The sequence below is a fragment of the Dermacentor variabilis genome, chromosome 4 (assembly GCF_050947875.1).
Source record: "Dermacentor variabilis isolate Ectoservices chromosome 4, ASM5094787v1, whole genome shotgun sequence".
Classification (NCBI taxonomy): domain Eukaryota; kingdom Metazoa; phylum Arthropoda; class Arachnida; order Ixodida; family Ixodidae; genus Dermacentor; species Dermacentor variabilis.
Window position 1 is genome coordinate 96,644,272 of NC_134571.1, and position 17,532 is coordinate 96,661,803.

Genomic DNA, 17,532 nt, shown 5'->3' on the forward strand with positions numbered 1-17,532 from the left:
TTCCCGTAGTGCTGTCACAACACAAATGAAATCAGTTGCTAGGCGGGTTCTGCTTTTACACGTGAAAGTGTAGTCACATCACTCCCTTTCTTCTTTATTGAGACGAATACTGGAGTGTGCTTGTATGCGTGATTCTAATGGAGATAGACACTTTTCGCTTAAATATGGTTTTCTTTCGACTGTTCTGTTGACGGAGACGAAGAAATTCCCGGATCCAATTCATATACAGCTTCGCTGTAAAAGCGGTGACTTGGTGAGCCGATTCTGATACCAGTGTGTGCCCGATATGCGTCTTCTCAAGGGTTTTAACGTGTTCTGTAACGCAGGCCGATCCTAGAGGCAGTTCAACGTTACACTATAGCACCCACACGCCTCATGGCATTGACGAATAAAGCTATCCGAAAAGTGTCCCCAGTAGCTTATCCCAGAATTTCTTCTGGGAAGCTATATCGTTTGATTCGAAGACAAGCGTTGACAGATATGTATATATATATATGTTGCTGTTACCGAGATAAGAGAAATATTCGCCGATGTATGCAGATCCGAGCAACTCGTATATCAGAGACAGAAAAGTTGTGTAAGGGAGTCCTCACGCCCTTTGAAAGTCCACTGGTTTGCCACTTCAGGAGGATTTTATTGATATCGTACATTTCATTGAATACCCTGCTCAGAAAGCATTCTAACGCTGGCAGAAGGGAAAGAAAGAAGGCGTAGGCACCACGATGCACTAACCTCAATACTTTATTCTCTAGAAAATCCCACTTATATATTGTGTTCATTCGCCCAGCACTCCTTCCAGAGATGAACACACGGAGGAACACACCATTCCTGCTAGAAATGAACACACTGTGGGCGAATGAACACATGATATAAAGGTGTGTGATTATCCAGAGAATAAACTGTTGAAGTTAGCGTCTTCCTCTTGTTCCTGACTGCCTGCGCTAAAAAGCTTTCCAAGTACAAGTAACGCTGAAATTTTAGCCAGATGATCGCTCGGAGGCGGAATTTTTGACGGTGAAGACGATCGTTGAGGCTGTCGGCGTTATTACAAGTTTATTTGCTTTTCTTTTGCGATTTACCAAATTTATTTACATTTTATTTTATTCTAGTCCGTAGAAATCATAAATAAATCGGAAGCGCCGCCCTTGGTTATTATAACGAGATATCACTATTATCAGGCGTTACTACAATGACATCCTCGTTGTCAGCACATGTTAATGCTGAACATGCACGCGCGTGCACCGCCTGGTCGTTTCTTTAGCAGCGTTGATCTCCTACAAGCACACTTTGCCTCATTGCTTCAGAATATACAATGAAACTTATGCGCAGGAGAACGGAGACAAAGTGTTTTTTCCTGGGTTTCACATACAACGAGCTTAAAAGTATATCATGCCGATGTCTGTCGTCTTCAATAATTATAGGGTTAAATAAAGCACGCTAATCACCCAGGATTGGAACTATTAGCACCCCCCCTCCCACCCACCCACATTCCTCTGGTAGAGCTCCATTCCGAACGCTTTCAACAGCCTCCTACTTGTCCCCGACTGCGTTTGACTCATTTTCGACAACATCAGAATTACGTTCGAACGACGTCCCTGAGAATCACCTCCGTACTTCAGAAAAATTTTCATGTTTACCTATATACGGGGCTTATAGGTTATCGCTCCACCCGTCATATCTTCGATACGGACCATTTGTAACTTCACTACGTATAGACATTGACGCTGCGGCCATCATCGGCGCTCGGGATACGGAGCGACTACTGCAAGCAGTGTCGCGAAAGATGAGGTACTTTCCGTGCTACGGGCTAAATGCTTCTACGTACGCTCACCATAAGCACTGCCAGTTCCAACGCACGTCCCCTCTAGGAAAGAATGAACTTACAGGAGCAAGCTTCTCCACAAGAAGCCTCTTATTGAGGAAAAACCAGATTTACAGGCCTCGGTTGCATACGTGCAGACAAATTTGCAGCCGCATCGTCAGGTTGACAGGAATATACGAGAGGCGAAGTATGCGCTCTATGTAGGGCCATATTCACACAACCTTTTTTCGATCTGAGAAGCTGCCTGCCATTGGCTGGCCGCTTCCGCTAATGACGCGCGGTCCATTATGATTGGCTGGAGCCTCTTCAAGCGAACCGCTCGATGCGAACGCGCTAGCGAAAATGGAAACGGAAAGGGAGTTTTGCGCGTCACCTTGCCTACCGCGTCTGATGCTTGCATGAAAGAACGCGGCGCCCGTGTTCACAAATCAGTGGCTAGAGCGGTTTTAAAGAGCAGGCGCCGAGCGACTCGTTGTAGAGGACATAACAACAGTGAAGGAGGCCGGCCAATGACAACGAATTCGTAAAATCTCTACGAATTTGTTTTCTGAGCACGATCAAATGGGAAAACGTCTAGCGTTGCCGCTTTCACGCTGCATGGTAGCGACGGCCAATGGCAGCGGACAGTTGCAGGGTCGATACTGGGAGCGACGCCCAGCTCTGCGGCGAATGCCCGCCTTCCGGCATTGCTCGCTTCTCGGCGAAAAGAGTCAAACAGCAATCATGTTGCTTGAGTAGCAGGTCAGAGGTATGATGGTGGGGGTGTTCTTTTATTATTATTTTTTCCTCAAGATGGCGCCGAGTAAGGACACCTGTATTTTGTGCTCCCGACCATTTTTTCAGCAAACAGCAATTTTTTCGCTGTGTTTCTTGCGGAAAACGTGCACACGCGATGTGTGTTGCGTGGACGGACAACGGCCTCGAGCCGTTAAAGTTGGGTGAGCAGGCATTCACTTGTAACTTGCGCTAGAAGGCCGACATTTCTGCGGTTATGCTTAGCGGGCGTCAACACGCTAGCCTCCCCATCTGTGGCCGCATCTCCCGACGTGACAAATTCCGATGCGATCGTTGACCTGACCACCCTCCGAGGCTTCGAGGGGGTCGTTGACCTGGCCACCTTTCGCGGCCTTCTTCATGAGACGCTTGCAGGAATATCCTACCTTAGCGATGCAATGGTGCAGCTGCGGAATGATAACGCACAGTGGCACAGGGAAAGCGAGCAGGCAGCCGCACAGCAAGCCGAAGCTATGGGCGCTCTTCGAGCCGAGGTGCGCGTTCTACGAGACCAGCTTGGCGAAGAGCGCAAGCCGTCATCGCCCACTTCAGCTGCTGCGCCGCCGGCACACTCGTTCAAGGCAACGACGTGTGCCGTGCGGACGGCTTCGCCGAAGACCGCTGACCATGTGCCGCGCGTACCTCCCGCAATAGATCGGCCTGCTTTGTCGAAGGCTCCTGCTGCTGACCAGTTGTCGCGCCTAGTGTTCCTGTATATGCTCCCGCAGGGAGCAGAGTTGCGCATAGGTCCGCCGTCGTGATCCAGCTCTGCAGCGAAGCCCCTCCTCGCGCGCGCAGGAGCCAAATGCCGCGCGGTGTTCCGCCTTTTTCTCTAGTGGTCGCGAGCTACAAGCGCCAATTGTTCGCAGGCGCTTAGTAAAGGGCAATTCTTAATACAGGCTACACTCGAATGAGTCATTCGTGCAGTCGGAGGGGGTGGGCTTCCAACCAACCGAAACTTTGTATGTACCTATGTAAACACGCATATACAAACACACACATGAACGTACAAATAGGGGGTAGGACCGCCTTCAGTTCCCCAAAATAAAATACTCCCGTGGCTCGAACAGCTCCAAAGTTCGCTCGCAAACGCGCAGTACGTTGCCACAAAAGGCGGTGCAATGATTTTCATGCATATGAAGTTGTCTTATCATTGTCAGAAAGCAAGAAATGTTTTAGAGAGTGTTTAAAACTTCACACACGTAAGCTGGACACTTAGCGCATGTTGGCTGCCGAAACCAGCCGATTAATGACCGTCGCCAAGAGAGCTATCGTGCCTGCAGTTATGTCAGTGACCGTTAACAGAGCGTCATTTATCACTAACCATCGTTCGAAACAGCTGCACGTTTTCGATACATGCGGTGGTGACACAGATTTAAGCGCATTTCAAATGTTCACATGCGCACATTTTAAGCAAAGCTTATTTTTACGATTCATTCATACCGCAGACTAATCAGCTATATAGTATCAGCAAATCTGCAAGTAGAAAAAGATTCAAGATGCAAGAGCTTCTAGATCAAATTTATTTCATACAAGGGAATGCATGAACGGCTGCTGGCAGCAGGCCAAGTGTGCTGGTTCTTGGAACCTTGGGGGCAGAATTCAAAGAAAATGGAAAGGCAACAAGCTATTAAGAGTAACAACAGGTTATTTTTATTGCACTAATCACATCAAGATGGCAAACTTGCAGAGTATTCACACAGTGCAGACTGTAATCTGACAACACATTTTTGGCATCGTAATGGCACAATACAAGTGCCAGTACGATGTGTTTCGTATCACTTCACCAAGGTCCTTGACTTCACATCGTCGAATACCGTACCTGAAACCCGCAGCTGCTCCTCTCAACGCACGATCGACGGTCCGCTGATTGCAATGGCGATGGCACTGACGGAAACGACGAGTTCGCATGAGTCGGCGATGCGCCCGTAAAGTTGGCTTCGCAGCGGCGCGGATCATTTGACGTCATTTTTCGCGCTCGGCCAATAGCTGTGCGAGCGGCGCCGGAAAAGGTATGCGCAACTCTGCTCCCTGCGGGAGCATATACAGGAACACTAGTCGCGCCTACCTGCCTCAGTGGAACTGTAACCTGCCAATCAGCCAACGTTGAAGCTAAAATCAACACTGAGTGCTGGCTGCTCTGACATCGCTGGAATTGTTGCTGCTTCTCGCTCTGTGCGCCCTCGACCGGGCTATCTTTGTAACAAAGCTTGCGCCTGACGCCCATCCCTTACTGCTCGCCGCCCACCTATTAGCAGTTGGTGTGGAGCCCCTGTCCTGCACTCGATTAAAAAAAAACAAATGCAATTCCTAAGCGTCATTTCATGTGTCTGTTAATGAGGACTACTATCGGCGTCTAAGGGATACCCTTCACTGTGGCCGTGCTGTTGCTTCTACAAGCCCTTCAGAGATGAACTTTACGATACTATGATACTGAAAAATATTCAGCAAGATGAAAGAGAAGCATCAGTGATGTGAGAGTTTTCTATCAGAATATTCGTGGATTACTCACAAAGATGAGCGAATTTTTCTCCAACATCATTTCACCTTATTTCCCCGTCGTTGCCTTAACAGATACCTAGTTGTGCCATGAAATACCATCTAGTTCATACTTACCGCCCACTTATCAAGTTTTCCGGTGAGACCGCGATCCTTCTTCACCGAAATAAAAGGCCGGTGGGACCCTGATCGCGATCAACCAATCATTCAGATCCGTTCGGCGCCCTGATTTACAATGTGCAACGGAATGCGTCTGGGCGGAGATTTTTGGTGCTAGTAGTAATGGGCTATTAGTAAGGAATTTCTATGTTGCGCCTGAAATCAATATTGAGATGTAGCCACTATTGAAAATGTAATAGCGGCCCATTCTTACCATGAAAATACTCAAAATTGGTGATTTTAATACGCCTGGCACTTCCTGGCAAACTGGTGAAATTTCAACCCATTCTTCTTACTTATCTGCCAAGTGTAACTCGTTACTTTATCATATCTTTTGCATATCTGTGCCAATTTAACAAAATTCTGAACTCTTGTGGCAATGTACTAGACTTATGCCTTAGTAACGCAGAAGCTGTGAATGTGTCCTGTGGCGACTTTCCCCTTGTTAAGCCAGGTAAATATCATCCCCGCTTCATATTTCATTCCAATTCCCGATACCTAGTAGCAGGACATGAAAGGATACAGCAACACCTCGGTCTTTAAATTTCTCAAGCGGAGATTACGTAGGTCTTTACCACTATCTTAATAATGCGGACTGGCCTTCAGTATAGTAGAATTAAGAGATGTTAATGACCAAGTCACAGCATTCATGAATATTATTTACGGCGGAATGAAGAACTTTACACCACTAAAAGGTACTAAACGCTTTAAATTTCGCCACTGGTTTTCTGTTGAACTGAAAACAACTTTGAAGCTAAAAGATTGTGCTCGGAGGAAGGCACAGCGTACAAATAAGGAACACTCGTATATATATTTCAAAAGGTACAGTGCACTCTCTAAACGTCTTTACAAGCGTGATCATTCCATCTGTGGAATGATCACGCACATGTGGAAACTAGAACTTCTAAAAATTCAAAGTCCTTCGGGAGACATGTTAGTGAACAGTCATGCAACAATACGAAACAAAATATCTCTCTACTTAGTGGCGACAGCCAACCTGTCCCAGATGTCGCGGGCGCCTTCGCCCTACACTTCGGGCCTGTATACGGTGAAGGGTACAGTGACAGAGTAAGTGAGCTTTCTAATCACCTTTCCCTGGATTTAAGTCTATCGGTCTCAGAGGAACTTGTCTTTAAGAACATCAAACGCTGAAAACCATCTTTTTCGTGTGGTCCTGATGACATTCCATCTGCTTTGATTAGGATTTACGGGTCCTTGCTTGTTACAGTGCTTACTTGTATTGTTTATTCTGCTTTAAAGACGAACACATTCCCAAAGACTTGTAAAACAGCGCGGATCGTTCCCGTCTTTAAGTCAGTCGTAAAAACTGCTGCGATTTACTACAGGCCTATTTCTCTCCTATGAGCAGCATCTAAATTATTCGAGTCAACTTTGCACTCAATAATTTCATCCTCTATTGAAAATACTATCATTCTTCAGCAGCATGGATTCATATTGGAACGCTCCAGAACTACCAACCTCGTTAGCTTCATGATGCATGCATGCCTCTCAAGCAGTGTATAAGAAAGGACAGCTGGATGTAATTTATTTTGACCCCAGTAAGGCGTTTGATGTTGTATGCCACAAAATACTCCTTCAAAAGTTGACACAACTTGATCTTCACCACTCTGTCACAGCGCTGATAAGAAGCTACCTACGCGACCGGTACTGCTATATGTATACGTTAGCGTAAATGGTCAGTCGTCAGACATTTATGCGGTTACAAGTGGAGTTCCTCAACGGTCTGTCCTGGGCCCTCTTCTTTTCTCACTGTTTATTAACGACATTTTGGTAGCCATTCAAAAGTCTTCAATATTGTTAAATGCTGATGTCGCGAAACTTTTCAAAGCGGTAAAAAATTTTAATGATTGCGCCGCTCATCAGAAGGACATTGCAAATTTTGCGTCACGGTGCGCTGAAAACACGAAGCTGGGCATAAATGCGTCACAAAGGAAAGTTGTAAGCTTCACGCGGAAAAATAACAGGGCTTTATTTTCCTGTAGCGTTAAAGATGTTCTCCTGCCAAGAACTCAGGGAACAAAGGACCTTGGAGTGTACTTCGGGAGCTCTCCGAGTTTCTCGCCCCATGCTCAACAGACGAGGCAGCGTGCATTTCGAACGCTCGGCACAGTATATATGTCGGGTGACGAGAGACTTCAAACAACCTGGACCATTTGTATCTTTATATAAGAACTTATGCCTCCCAGTTCTTGCGTACGCCTCCATGTTTTGGGGCGGCACTTGTAGGTAAAATTGTGGACTTCTCGAAAATGGGCAAAAATAAAGTTCACATCTGTTTTTAAGCATAGATTCTGTCAAAAGTCTTCCACCTCCATAGAGCTAACGCAGACACTCACGTTACTCATATCCTCACCTGAAGACGAAACAAATCGGGTGTTCTTGTTCTTCACAAATTATTACACGGAAGAATCTGCTGCTCGCGCTTGGTTTCTAATGTGCGCTTTTACATTCCGCAGAAAGGCACAAGGAAACAGCGCGCCTTTCAGCCTTCAGATTTCTGGGACCCTCTATATCTAGAGTGCAGGAGACATATAACGCCCATTCAGAGTGGCTGAATGCCTTCATGACTAATTTTAATATTTTCCTGAAAGGAGTTGCAGAGGAATTTCAATAACTGAACAAAAACTCTCATATCCGTTGTGTGTTGCAGCAATCTGCAGTAATACTTTTTTCTGTTTCTCCACTATTGCTGTGTATACGTGTACACATCTTATGGTCTGTTAAGATCTTTAATCGCGAAATTATTATTCTTTTTTTATGTGTGCGCACGTGTGTAAGTGTGTGTGTGTGTGAGTTTGCATTGTTCTTCCTGTGCATTGTTTTGCCGAGTGCGCCAGCACCAAGACCCTCGAGGTTGTTCCTGGGCACCTTTGATTGATTTCATTTATTATTATTATTATTATTATTATTATTATTATTATTATTATTATTATTATTATTATTATTATTATTATTATTATTATTATTATTATTATTATTATTATTATTATTATTATTATTATTATTTAAATGTAGAAACATAGTAATGCAGGCTACGTCAGAGCCAGCTACCCAAAATCCTAAATTCGTGTTTCTCTTATATTTTTATTCTTTTCGTCGTCGTAGTCGTTGTTGTTGTTGTCGCAGGCGGGATTAGCCATGTTCCGGCGGCTTCGACTTTCATTTTATTTTATCGATTTCAAGCCCGGTCAGGCATTTAGAGAGTATGGGTTTAGAAATTAAACAAAAAAAAAAGGAAAGAAAAAAAGGAAGAGAAAGAGTTATGTATTACACGTGAACTTAAAGAAGGTAATAGCAAGCTAATGTTTTGAAAAATGCGTTGTAGTAGTAAACAGTAGCTTTTTTTTAAATTTTTAGATTGTCGCTAGTGTTATTTATATTGTGAGAAGTACATACACGAGAGGTGCGACGTAGCGTGACGACGCCTGACATATATTGTCTTTTTTTTTTATCAGTGAGATTCTAGCATAGCGAAAATAGTCGGACAAAAATAAAGCGACCATACGATTTTGAATAGCTTCAAGGGAAGCAATAGGTCCGTTATTGTGAGGGTCCCATAATAAACAATTTTGTATCCTCTCATTGAACTTCCTTTTCTTTCTCTTTCTCTCCGCATAGATCTGCGATAAACGAGAATTGGCAGGGGTGACGTAAGAAATTGTGTTCGAATTATTTTCATTTCTGCGCTGCGTCAGTGGTACGAGCGGTGCTCTCTGCCTTTAGATTATCACCAGGAAAGGCTGGCTGGGAACGGTAGATGATAACAAATTAATACAATCGAAGGAAAATAAATCTTACTTTATACTGGCCATTTTATTTTCTTAGGCATCTGTATTCGCGGCAACGCGGTCACTGGAATTTGAGTAATACGCGCAACTAAATATTTATTACAGAAATTTTCTTAGTTATCCGCATCTTTAGATACGTTGTAATCGTGAAATTGAAAGGAGTCGGTGCCACATAGTCAACCGTGAATTCAAGTCCAGTTACCAGAAATACGGCTATGAAAACCTAGGCCCACACTATGCAAAGATTATTTTCATTTTAACTCTTTCTTTTTGCCTTTCCTAATTGTTGAGAAATAAATATAACAGGACCAAGAGTATCCTTAAGAGGAAGCTTTAGCTCGGGCCCAACTCCGACGCGGCCTATTCAAATACATGCATAGCGCAAAAAACGTTTTTCTAGGGTAACCCCTGGACCGATTTTAATGAAGTTTGTTGGATTTGAGAGAAAAGGCTAAATTCTAGTGACTGTTGAAAGCGGAATTTCGTTTTACAGCCTAACTTTTGTTTAAAATATTTTCAATAATTCGAAAGTTTGAAAAAAATGGAAGCACGAACTTTATAAATTAATGGATCTGCATTAAGAAGAGATATCGAGGTTCTGTAAAAGACATCTATTAGATCATTCAAAGCGGACAAATTCGATATGTCATTTTATATCTTACGTGTTGTTAGGTTGGGTACGTACAAGGGTTCTGCAAAAGCTCCATTCCCATATGACTAGATTTCTTGAGATTCATGTATAACATATCAATTTTGTTCGCTTTAGATGGACTATTAGATGCAATTCACAGAATTGTATTATCCTTTTTAGTTTTTGAGGTACAGAGTTGTAAACTTGATAATTCTGTTCTTTTAATTTTCGATTTTGCCGATATTTAATAAAAAATTGACGATCCAACTCAAGAATTTGAAACCGACGATCACTAGATCTTAAGTTTTTCTTTTAAATGCAACAAACCTCGTCAAATTTGGTGCAGTGGTTGCCGAGAAAAACGAATTCTCCTTTTACATTATTTAGATAGGAGCACTCGAGCTAAAGCTTCCTCTTAAGTGCATACGGCCCCTTTTTCAATATGTTCGCCTACGCAATGTATGGCCCATACATTGGCACGTCACGCACGTTACTACCTTCTCCAAAATCCTACCTTGCGCACTGTCATACATACGGCGATCTATAGTGTGCAACATTTTTTCCATTGAAAATGTGAAAAACTGGTGCCTATCTCATTGTCACTACTATAGGTGGGGAGGATTTTAATTATCATTATTCTTATGTAGGTAACCAGCCTCTCCATACCTTAAACATATGATCGTTATGCACACTATAGCTTGAACTGAAAATAGAAATCGTCTGTTATCATCAACAAAATATATTTTATTAAATATGCGTTAATCATCCATAAATTAAATTAATGAATGGAGCGTAGCAAATTACCCTAATGTGTTACAACCAAAACAAAATCGGTTCTATTTCGCCCTAGAGGTCGCAATGTGACGTATGAACTATATGGCCAAGGGCGCTATAACTTAAAGCTATTCCAAACTTTTCTATTCCAATTTTGCAATGAGACCTCCACAGTTGGTCAAAAACTTTTTTGAATCACCCGCCTACAATATGCCGCCGAATATGCAAGGTCTGCCACACCGATATAGCCACTTTAATTCACATGTTCTGGGACTGTAACAAAAACCCGCTCCGTGCTAACTCCGGAACCCTTCCGCCGCGGTGGGCCGCTGCCTTGCGCAGCCCCAGCCTCGGTGACCAACTGTGGGCCGTCCAGCAGGCCCGCGAGGCGGCGGCGAGGCAACACCTCGACGTCCCCACGTGGGAGACCTAAGGCCCCGTCGGCGAAAGCTCTGCAGGACTCTAAATAAAGTTGTTACCAACCAACCAACCACCCGCCCTTCGCCTGTCTGTCACGCGACGTCACGAAAGCCGCGATGGCTCCCCACCTGATGTGACGCGTACGCACGAAGCCGCTCACGAGCTCGCCCGAGCACTCTACCACCGGGCAACTCTAGAGCAGCCAGTTCCAGGGATAAAAGATAGCATCGTCACGTACAGAGAAATTGTCGATCATTACAAAGCCGAAAGAAGAATCTTTGCGCCTCCGCATCGGTCTCTCTCTCTGGAGGACGCTCGCATTTTGCGACGCCTCGAGGGAAAAAATTATACATCACCACATTGGATCTACTTAACACCGACGAGGGACCATAACGACGCCCTCTGCGAAATTTGTAAGCAAAAAGGTACGCTAGACCATATAATGTGGGAGTGTGCTGGCTCCCTAGGGGCCAAGGAAAACATTGACAATAGAGAAGCCTGGGAGGTCTTGCCCCAGAGCGAAGCTGAAGACGACCAGCGTCAAGCAATCCGCCTGGCCGTTGAGGCCGTGAAGACTCACCGTCCTCAACGTGCGGGGACTGCTTCGTCCCCCCCCCCCTACCTAAGTGTAGGTTAAGAGGCGGGCACCCCAGCTCGGTGGAATAATAAAGTTTTCAATCAATCAATATGCATCATTGGACCGAACAAAAGAAGAAGAAGAAGAAGAAACTTTATTAAAAAGAATGGTCCGTCAGTTTTTGTTGTGGCCGCTTTAGGTGGCGGCTCGAAGTCCTTGGACTCGGGCGGCATCTTCGGCTTGCCGGACGGCCCAGAGCTGGTCTTCTAGGTCTTCTAGCTCCGAACTTTTGAAAGCCGCCTCCCAGTGGCGCTGACGCCGACGGAGAAGGTCCCCGGTCGCCCCCGTAGCTGGGGTAGAGTCGGGAAGAAGCGAGCTCGAGGCTTCCTGTACGCTGGTAACGGCCACGGTTATGGACGCATCACGAATGAAGGTGGTTCGACGCCTTTTCATCATTAGCCCTTGGCTATTGGTCAAAAGTTTTCGGGTTGCATTTGCTTCACCTGCCCGTCACGCGACGTCACAAAACCGCGAAAACTCACCGCGTCAAAGTGACGTGTACGCTTTAAAGATGCAATAATATGCCGAACAAAACTGAATTTTTTTTCAGAATAGCCGCAGGCTGCCCCATTCCGAAAGGAATAAAAGATGGCTGCTGCTGGTCCTTTTTTTCACAGTGTTTATTACCGTGACAGTGCTTTTTCACGCAAATTGATTCATCCTGCAGCCTACATCTCCGCCCGTATTGACTACGAACTCAAGGTGTACCCGCCTTTCGCACGGACTAAAAGATATTTACACTCACCTTTAGTCTTATTAATAAATGAGTGGCACCCCTTCCGCAAATCATTGTCTACATTAAGGAATCATCTTCTTTCCAATCGGCTTTACTAAACTACCTCAATGAGCAAACCTGCCATACCAGCTGCTTTTTTGTAAATTATCATGTTATCCTGCTTGAGCGCCCTACTACCTTTGATCACTGTCATGTATTTGTTGTATTATTCTAAATAGTGTTGTAGTTCGATCTTGTGTTATTGCATTATATAATCATTACGTCATACTACTAGATGCATTGTATCTCCTTAATACTGAAAACACTTCTGTTCTTTATTTTGTGTTTTGATCCTCATGCTTATAACCTACCTTTGAAATTTCTTGTTGTTATCCCCCCTTATGAAATGGCCGATTCTGGGCCCTTAAGTGAAATGTCAAATAAATGAAATGAAATGAAACTTGGTACTTGAACGTGTACTTACTTTTTTTTTCTGTCAATCCTAAAGCTGACACAGTGTAAATTTTATGCGAGCGAAACACAGATAAATACGGTTCCAGGTGTCACGTTATCGCATATATATAACATGACTCCTAGCTTCAGTACTAAGGTTGAATGTATAAACTCTAATACGTCGGCGCTATACCTCCAGTGCTAACGAAAAATTACCAAATGATGGAAATTACAGTGGCCTTTACAATTACTTGAAGTAAAGAATGCAGTTCAGCTATAAATTGTGAAAATGTACACCTAATGAAAATGTTACCTTCTTAGAGCAAATCTGACTGGCTTTATTTGCGTTATTGCGATATGCCGGGTCTAATCAAATGAAAATGGTAATTCTTGTTGGCCAATATTTATGGCCGTGCCGGCGATCAGAAATTACTTGATAACAGCCGATAAGCTTGCTAATTAACAAATAAATTTAGCAATTTATGACTTGTGTTCGCATATGGTGCATTTGGGGAATCGAAGTTGGTTATTCTAGTTTGAACGTAGTCTTGAGGATACCAGTGGTTAATTATCACTGCTTGTAGGACCAAATAAAGTTTTCGTTCCTTCCTTCCTTGAGGATACCACTTTGGGGATGTCCGTCGCAAAACTTGCGTCGAAAATGCGCTGACGTTCCCCGTGTCAGTTTTCTCTGCAAGGCTTTCTTTATGGTACGGTATACCAGCGTATTTCAATGTTAATTTTCGAAACTAATGTCTGACACTGGTGGCAGTCTCAGGATTTCACGAAGTGAACATGTTTTGAACACTGACTCGCTTCAAGTGCGCTATTGCCGCATCCACACCAAAGTCAGTAACTGCGTTATTGGTGATATTATTGTCGATTACCGCGCAATACCATGAAGTGAGATCAACCAGTGCTGCAAGCCTAGGTCAGCGAAGACTATGTATAATTTGGTCTCGAATTCATTTTTGAAAATGATTGGCACGAGCCGTCCCTGGAACAACGCGTATGTTGTACGACAATGCAATAAATAGACCATTCTAAAATTTAAAGTTTTAAATTGATAGGGCGACCCAAACGGAGCCCATGTTTCTCGTCTACTCTATCTTTATCCTGTTGCAGAGTATGTTTCTTTTTTCTTTAAATGTCAATTGCAACGAGATTTCACTTTTAGTATATTGGTTACAAACGAGTACGGGAAAGCTGCATGAATTGTGGTCGTCTCATTCTCTAATTGACACTCCCTAAACAGCCTTTAGCAGACGACGCCTCCAAGTTGTGACGAACATTCAACTAATCGTCTCTAAGATTTTCAGCGTGCCGCGCTCGCCTATGAAATCTCGGAGGCCGTGCCGGAGATTTTGGGTAGTTTCCGAAGAGTGGTAAATGTCTGCGTATTTTCCCCCCCAGTTTTTCTATCAAAAACGACCGTATTTGCCAGTTTTTCGTAACGCACGCAAAATTATGTAAGCAGGCTTTCCCACAAGCCTAATGCCCTAACCATGCAAGATGGCCGCGTTCCCGCGAGCAGAACTGTTAAAGTTGAGGCACGCGTTTGGAAATCTTGGACGTTGTGGGGCATTGAGGGCGGCACAAATGTTGTCACCGACCTGCATTTTCACACTTTAATTACGATTCTAACCCGAGGTGTGCTATCTTGGTTAGTGCAGAGGAGTTGTGCGGAGAAGCGCACTTGCAGGTTTTACATACCATGTGTCTGCCTCGGAATGCGAGAGGCACAGTGCAACTCAGCGTCAGTTTGCGTTCTTTACGCTTGCCCAGACATGCACCTGGAAGTGGAGTACGGTCGGCGCTTGTAGTACACTGTGCCGCGTGTGGTGTTCCAGGATGTCCACACTTTCCTGCACCACCCTGACCACAGCTTACACGCATACTTTGTGTGGCCTTCACATATGAATACATACCATGTAAGGGAAGAGACAATGAACAACAAAGATAACCTGACCTTCTTGAGTTGATTTCTTTTGCATGTTCTCGTCACCTTTACGTGTTCGCATTAGGTCCGTTTTTCGCACCATAAGTAAGTTTCAAAGCGCGCGCCAACCAAAAGAGCCAATATTGGTGAATAAAATAAAACAAATATTATAGCTTTAGTTAAGCAATTTTGTCAATTTTATATGTAGAACACTTCTTATTGTCTAAATATATTTACTGATTAGTTTTATTCTTATAATTACGTAATGTTCTCGCTTCTTTTCGCGTAATTTTTTCTTGAGGTCAGCCACACTGGCACACGTTCCTCGGGCGGCTACCAGAGGGCAGGGGGGTCGTACTTCTAAAAGTGTGCTGGGGCTCTCTGTTTCAAAGTACGACAGTTTATATGGTCCAAAATGTCATATAACTACGTCGTGACGGCCCACAAGCCGACTGGCGTGTCTGCCTGCGCTACAGGTTAGTTAAAAATCGCCTCATATCCTCGCGGCAGATTGAACGACTTTACAGTGATACTCGCCGTTGCGACCTCACTTGATTCGAGCACATGCCTCGAGTCTTGGCACCACATAACCGCGTTCTATCGCTGTTGAACATGATTTATGCTCCAAATGCTCTCAGTTACGTATAGTGAGTGTAGCATTCTCCTTGTGAGAATGGTACGCGCTGATTCAACGCCCACTGCACTGTTGAAAACAACGCTCCACCACTGTTCAGCGATGTTTACTGCATACGACCCACCGGTATTTCGCTTCGCTCGGCGTTCTTTCTCTTTTCTCCGTTGTCCTCACATGAGCAGTTGTTAAGCAGTGATGAATCATTTCGTGCCTGTTCTTGGCTTTCTGTTACAGTGCACCAATCGAATGCAAGACAGTTAGCGGTCATTTTAATATTACATGTGCTCTTCGCCTCCGACGCCACTGAAAACGAGCGGTGGTCGATGACATGGTGTTTATTGACTGTTGGACATTTGTCAGGCTATAGTTAATGTGACCAAATGAAACAAATTTGTTGTGGTGCTTGCTTTTAGCTGGGTACATCAGTGGGACATCCTTTTGGAGCGCCGGCCTAACGAGTGTCAACGTTTCGTTCTAGGCAACTTCACGTCACCGGATGACATCAACCTTATCCTCGCCAAAAACACCCGCCTTGAGATTTATGTCGTCTCCCCAGAGGGCCTCAGACCTGTCAAAGAGATCGGCATCTATGGGAGGATAAGTATTATGAAGCTTTTCAGACCGCCGGTAAGCGCTCTTTTCATTCCTATTGCCCACCTGCACAGCTTGTGGGCTTCACGTGTGTCAAACGTGTCAGGCGTTGCGTGTTGTCTAGGCAGCGAAACTTAGTCGTAATTGAATCAGGTAAGCTGTGCAAGCGTTTTCTTTGCAACTGGAGAATGGCTTATTCCTAAGTGTTATTGAGAAAAACAAATTTTATTGTTGAAAGGCCTGTGAAAACAAATGTTTAGACATAAAAGGCATTAGGTATGAGAAGCTAAACATAACTATCTTAATATTGAATGAAATGTTAAAAAAAAAACACACATTTGTTTCAAAAGACATTCAGGTTTCTGCGTTCATTCAACTATGCAATAAGCATATCTACTCAGTTATGGCATATTTGGTTCTTGCTGGGATGATAGCTGCAGCCAAGTGTTATGCAAGCAGCTGTGTGAAAATTTATGGCCACTTTACAACATGATCTATCATCTACTCTCTATTCTTTGTCCTTCTCTTCGCATTTTATTAATCATGTCACACCATTTAGCCCAGCAGCAACACAGTTGTGCCATTGTGGCATAACTGTGTTGTAGTCAGGTTTATGGGGCAGAAGGTGAAGAATCAACTGCTGTAAGTAACCCACTGCAGTGGCATATCGGTTGGGGCATTGAGCTGCGAGCTTAATGTCATGGGTTCAATTCCTGCCACGTTCTGAAGGGGGCAGAATGCTGAAAACATTCGGGAACCATACATTGGGTGCACATCAAAGAACCAAAAATGGCCAAACTTAATCTGAAGGTCTCCACTACAGCCTGCCTCATAATCGGACCGTGTTTTTGGCATGTAAAACCCCAGAATTAAATTTTTTAAGCTGTAACTTCTCGGACGGTAATCGACAGCAGTTATCACTTTTCACGTAATCTGACCAGGTGAACCTTCGTCGAACCCTCGAAAATGTTAGGTTTTCAAGTAACTGAATGTAGCCATGGTAGGGCATAACGAAAGTCTAGTCTAAGTGCATTTAGGTAGTCTGTGTGACTAGGGTATGCAGCAACCACGTTGGCTCAGTGGGTATGGCGTTGTGATGCTGAGCACAACGTTGCTGGTTCTGTCCCTGGCTGTGACTGCTGCATTCTACTTGCTGTGGAGTGCGCTTGTGTACCATACTTTAAGTGCACGTTAAAGAACCCCAGATGGTCAAACTTAATCTGGAGCCTACCACTATATGGCATTCCTCATAACCCGCTGTGCAGTTGGGGGCGTTATGTCAGTTTTTCTTACTAGGGTGCGAGTCAACACAGCTGTCATATAATGGTACATGTAATGTAATGAAAGTGTTCCCTTTTCTTAGGATGGTGCAAGTTTTGATAATATTTGCTGAGGCAAGAACTAACCCCTTTTCGGGTGCAAACAGCAGAAATATGTATGTACACATGAATGAATGCTTATAAAATTAGAATTCACAGTAAGTAATAAAGAAGTTGTTGATGCTTCGCACACTTCGAAGCATAGTAGCTGCATTGCATATCAGGTGCAGTGATATATGTGCATACCTCTTACCCCAGTTTTGTTCATTTCGGCTATAATTTGTTTTTAAGTAAAGAAAGATGGAAATGAAAGCTGCCTCATTCTTATACATCTGTTGTACACCTTTCCTAGAGCA

General features: G+C 44.1%; 1 protein-coding gene across 1 annotated transcript in view; it reads left to right on the forward strand.

Moving 5' to 3' along the window:
• The first annotated feature begins 14,958 nt into the window (after positions 1–14,958).
• Positions 14,959–17,532, forward strand: part of pic (DNA damage-binding protein pic) — a 60,257-nt gene continuing 57,683 nt past the window's right edge. Inside the window, exons 1-2 of the mRNA XM_075689881.1 lie at positions 14,959–15,108; positions 15,745–15,893. Coding sequence (XP_075545996.1) covers positions 15,048–15,108; positions 15,745–15,893 — 210 coding nt within the window. The 5' untranslated portion in view covers positions 14,959–15,047. The remainder of the gene's footprint in view (positions 15,109–15,744; positions 15,894–17,532) is intronic.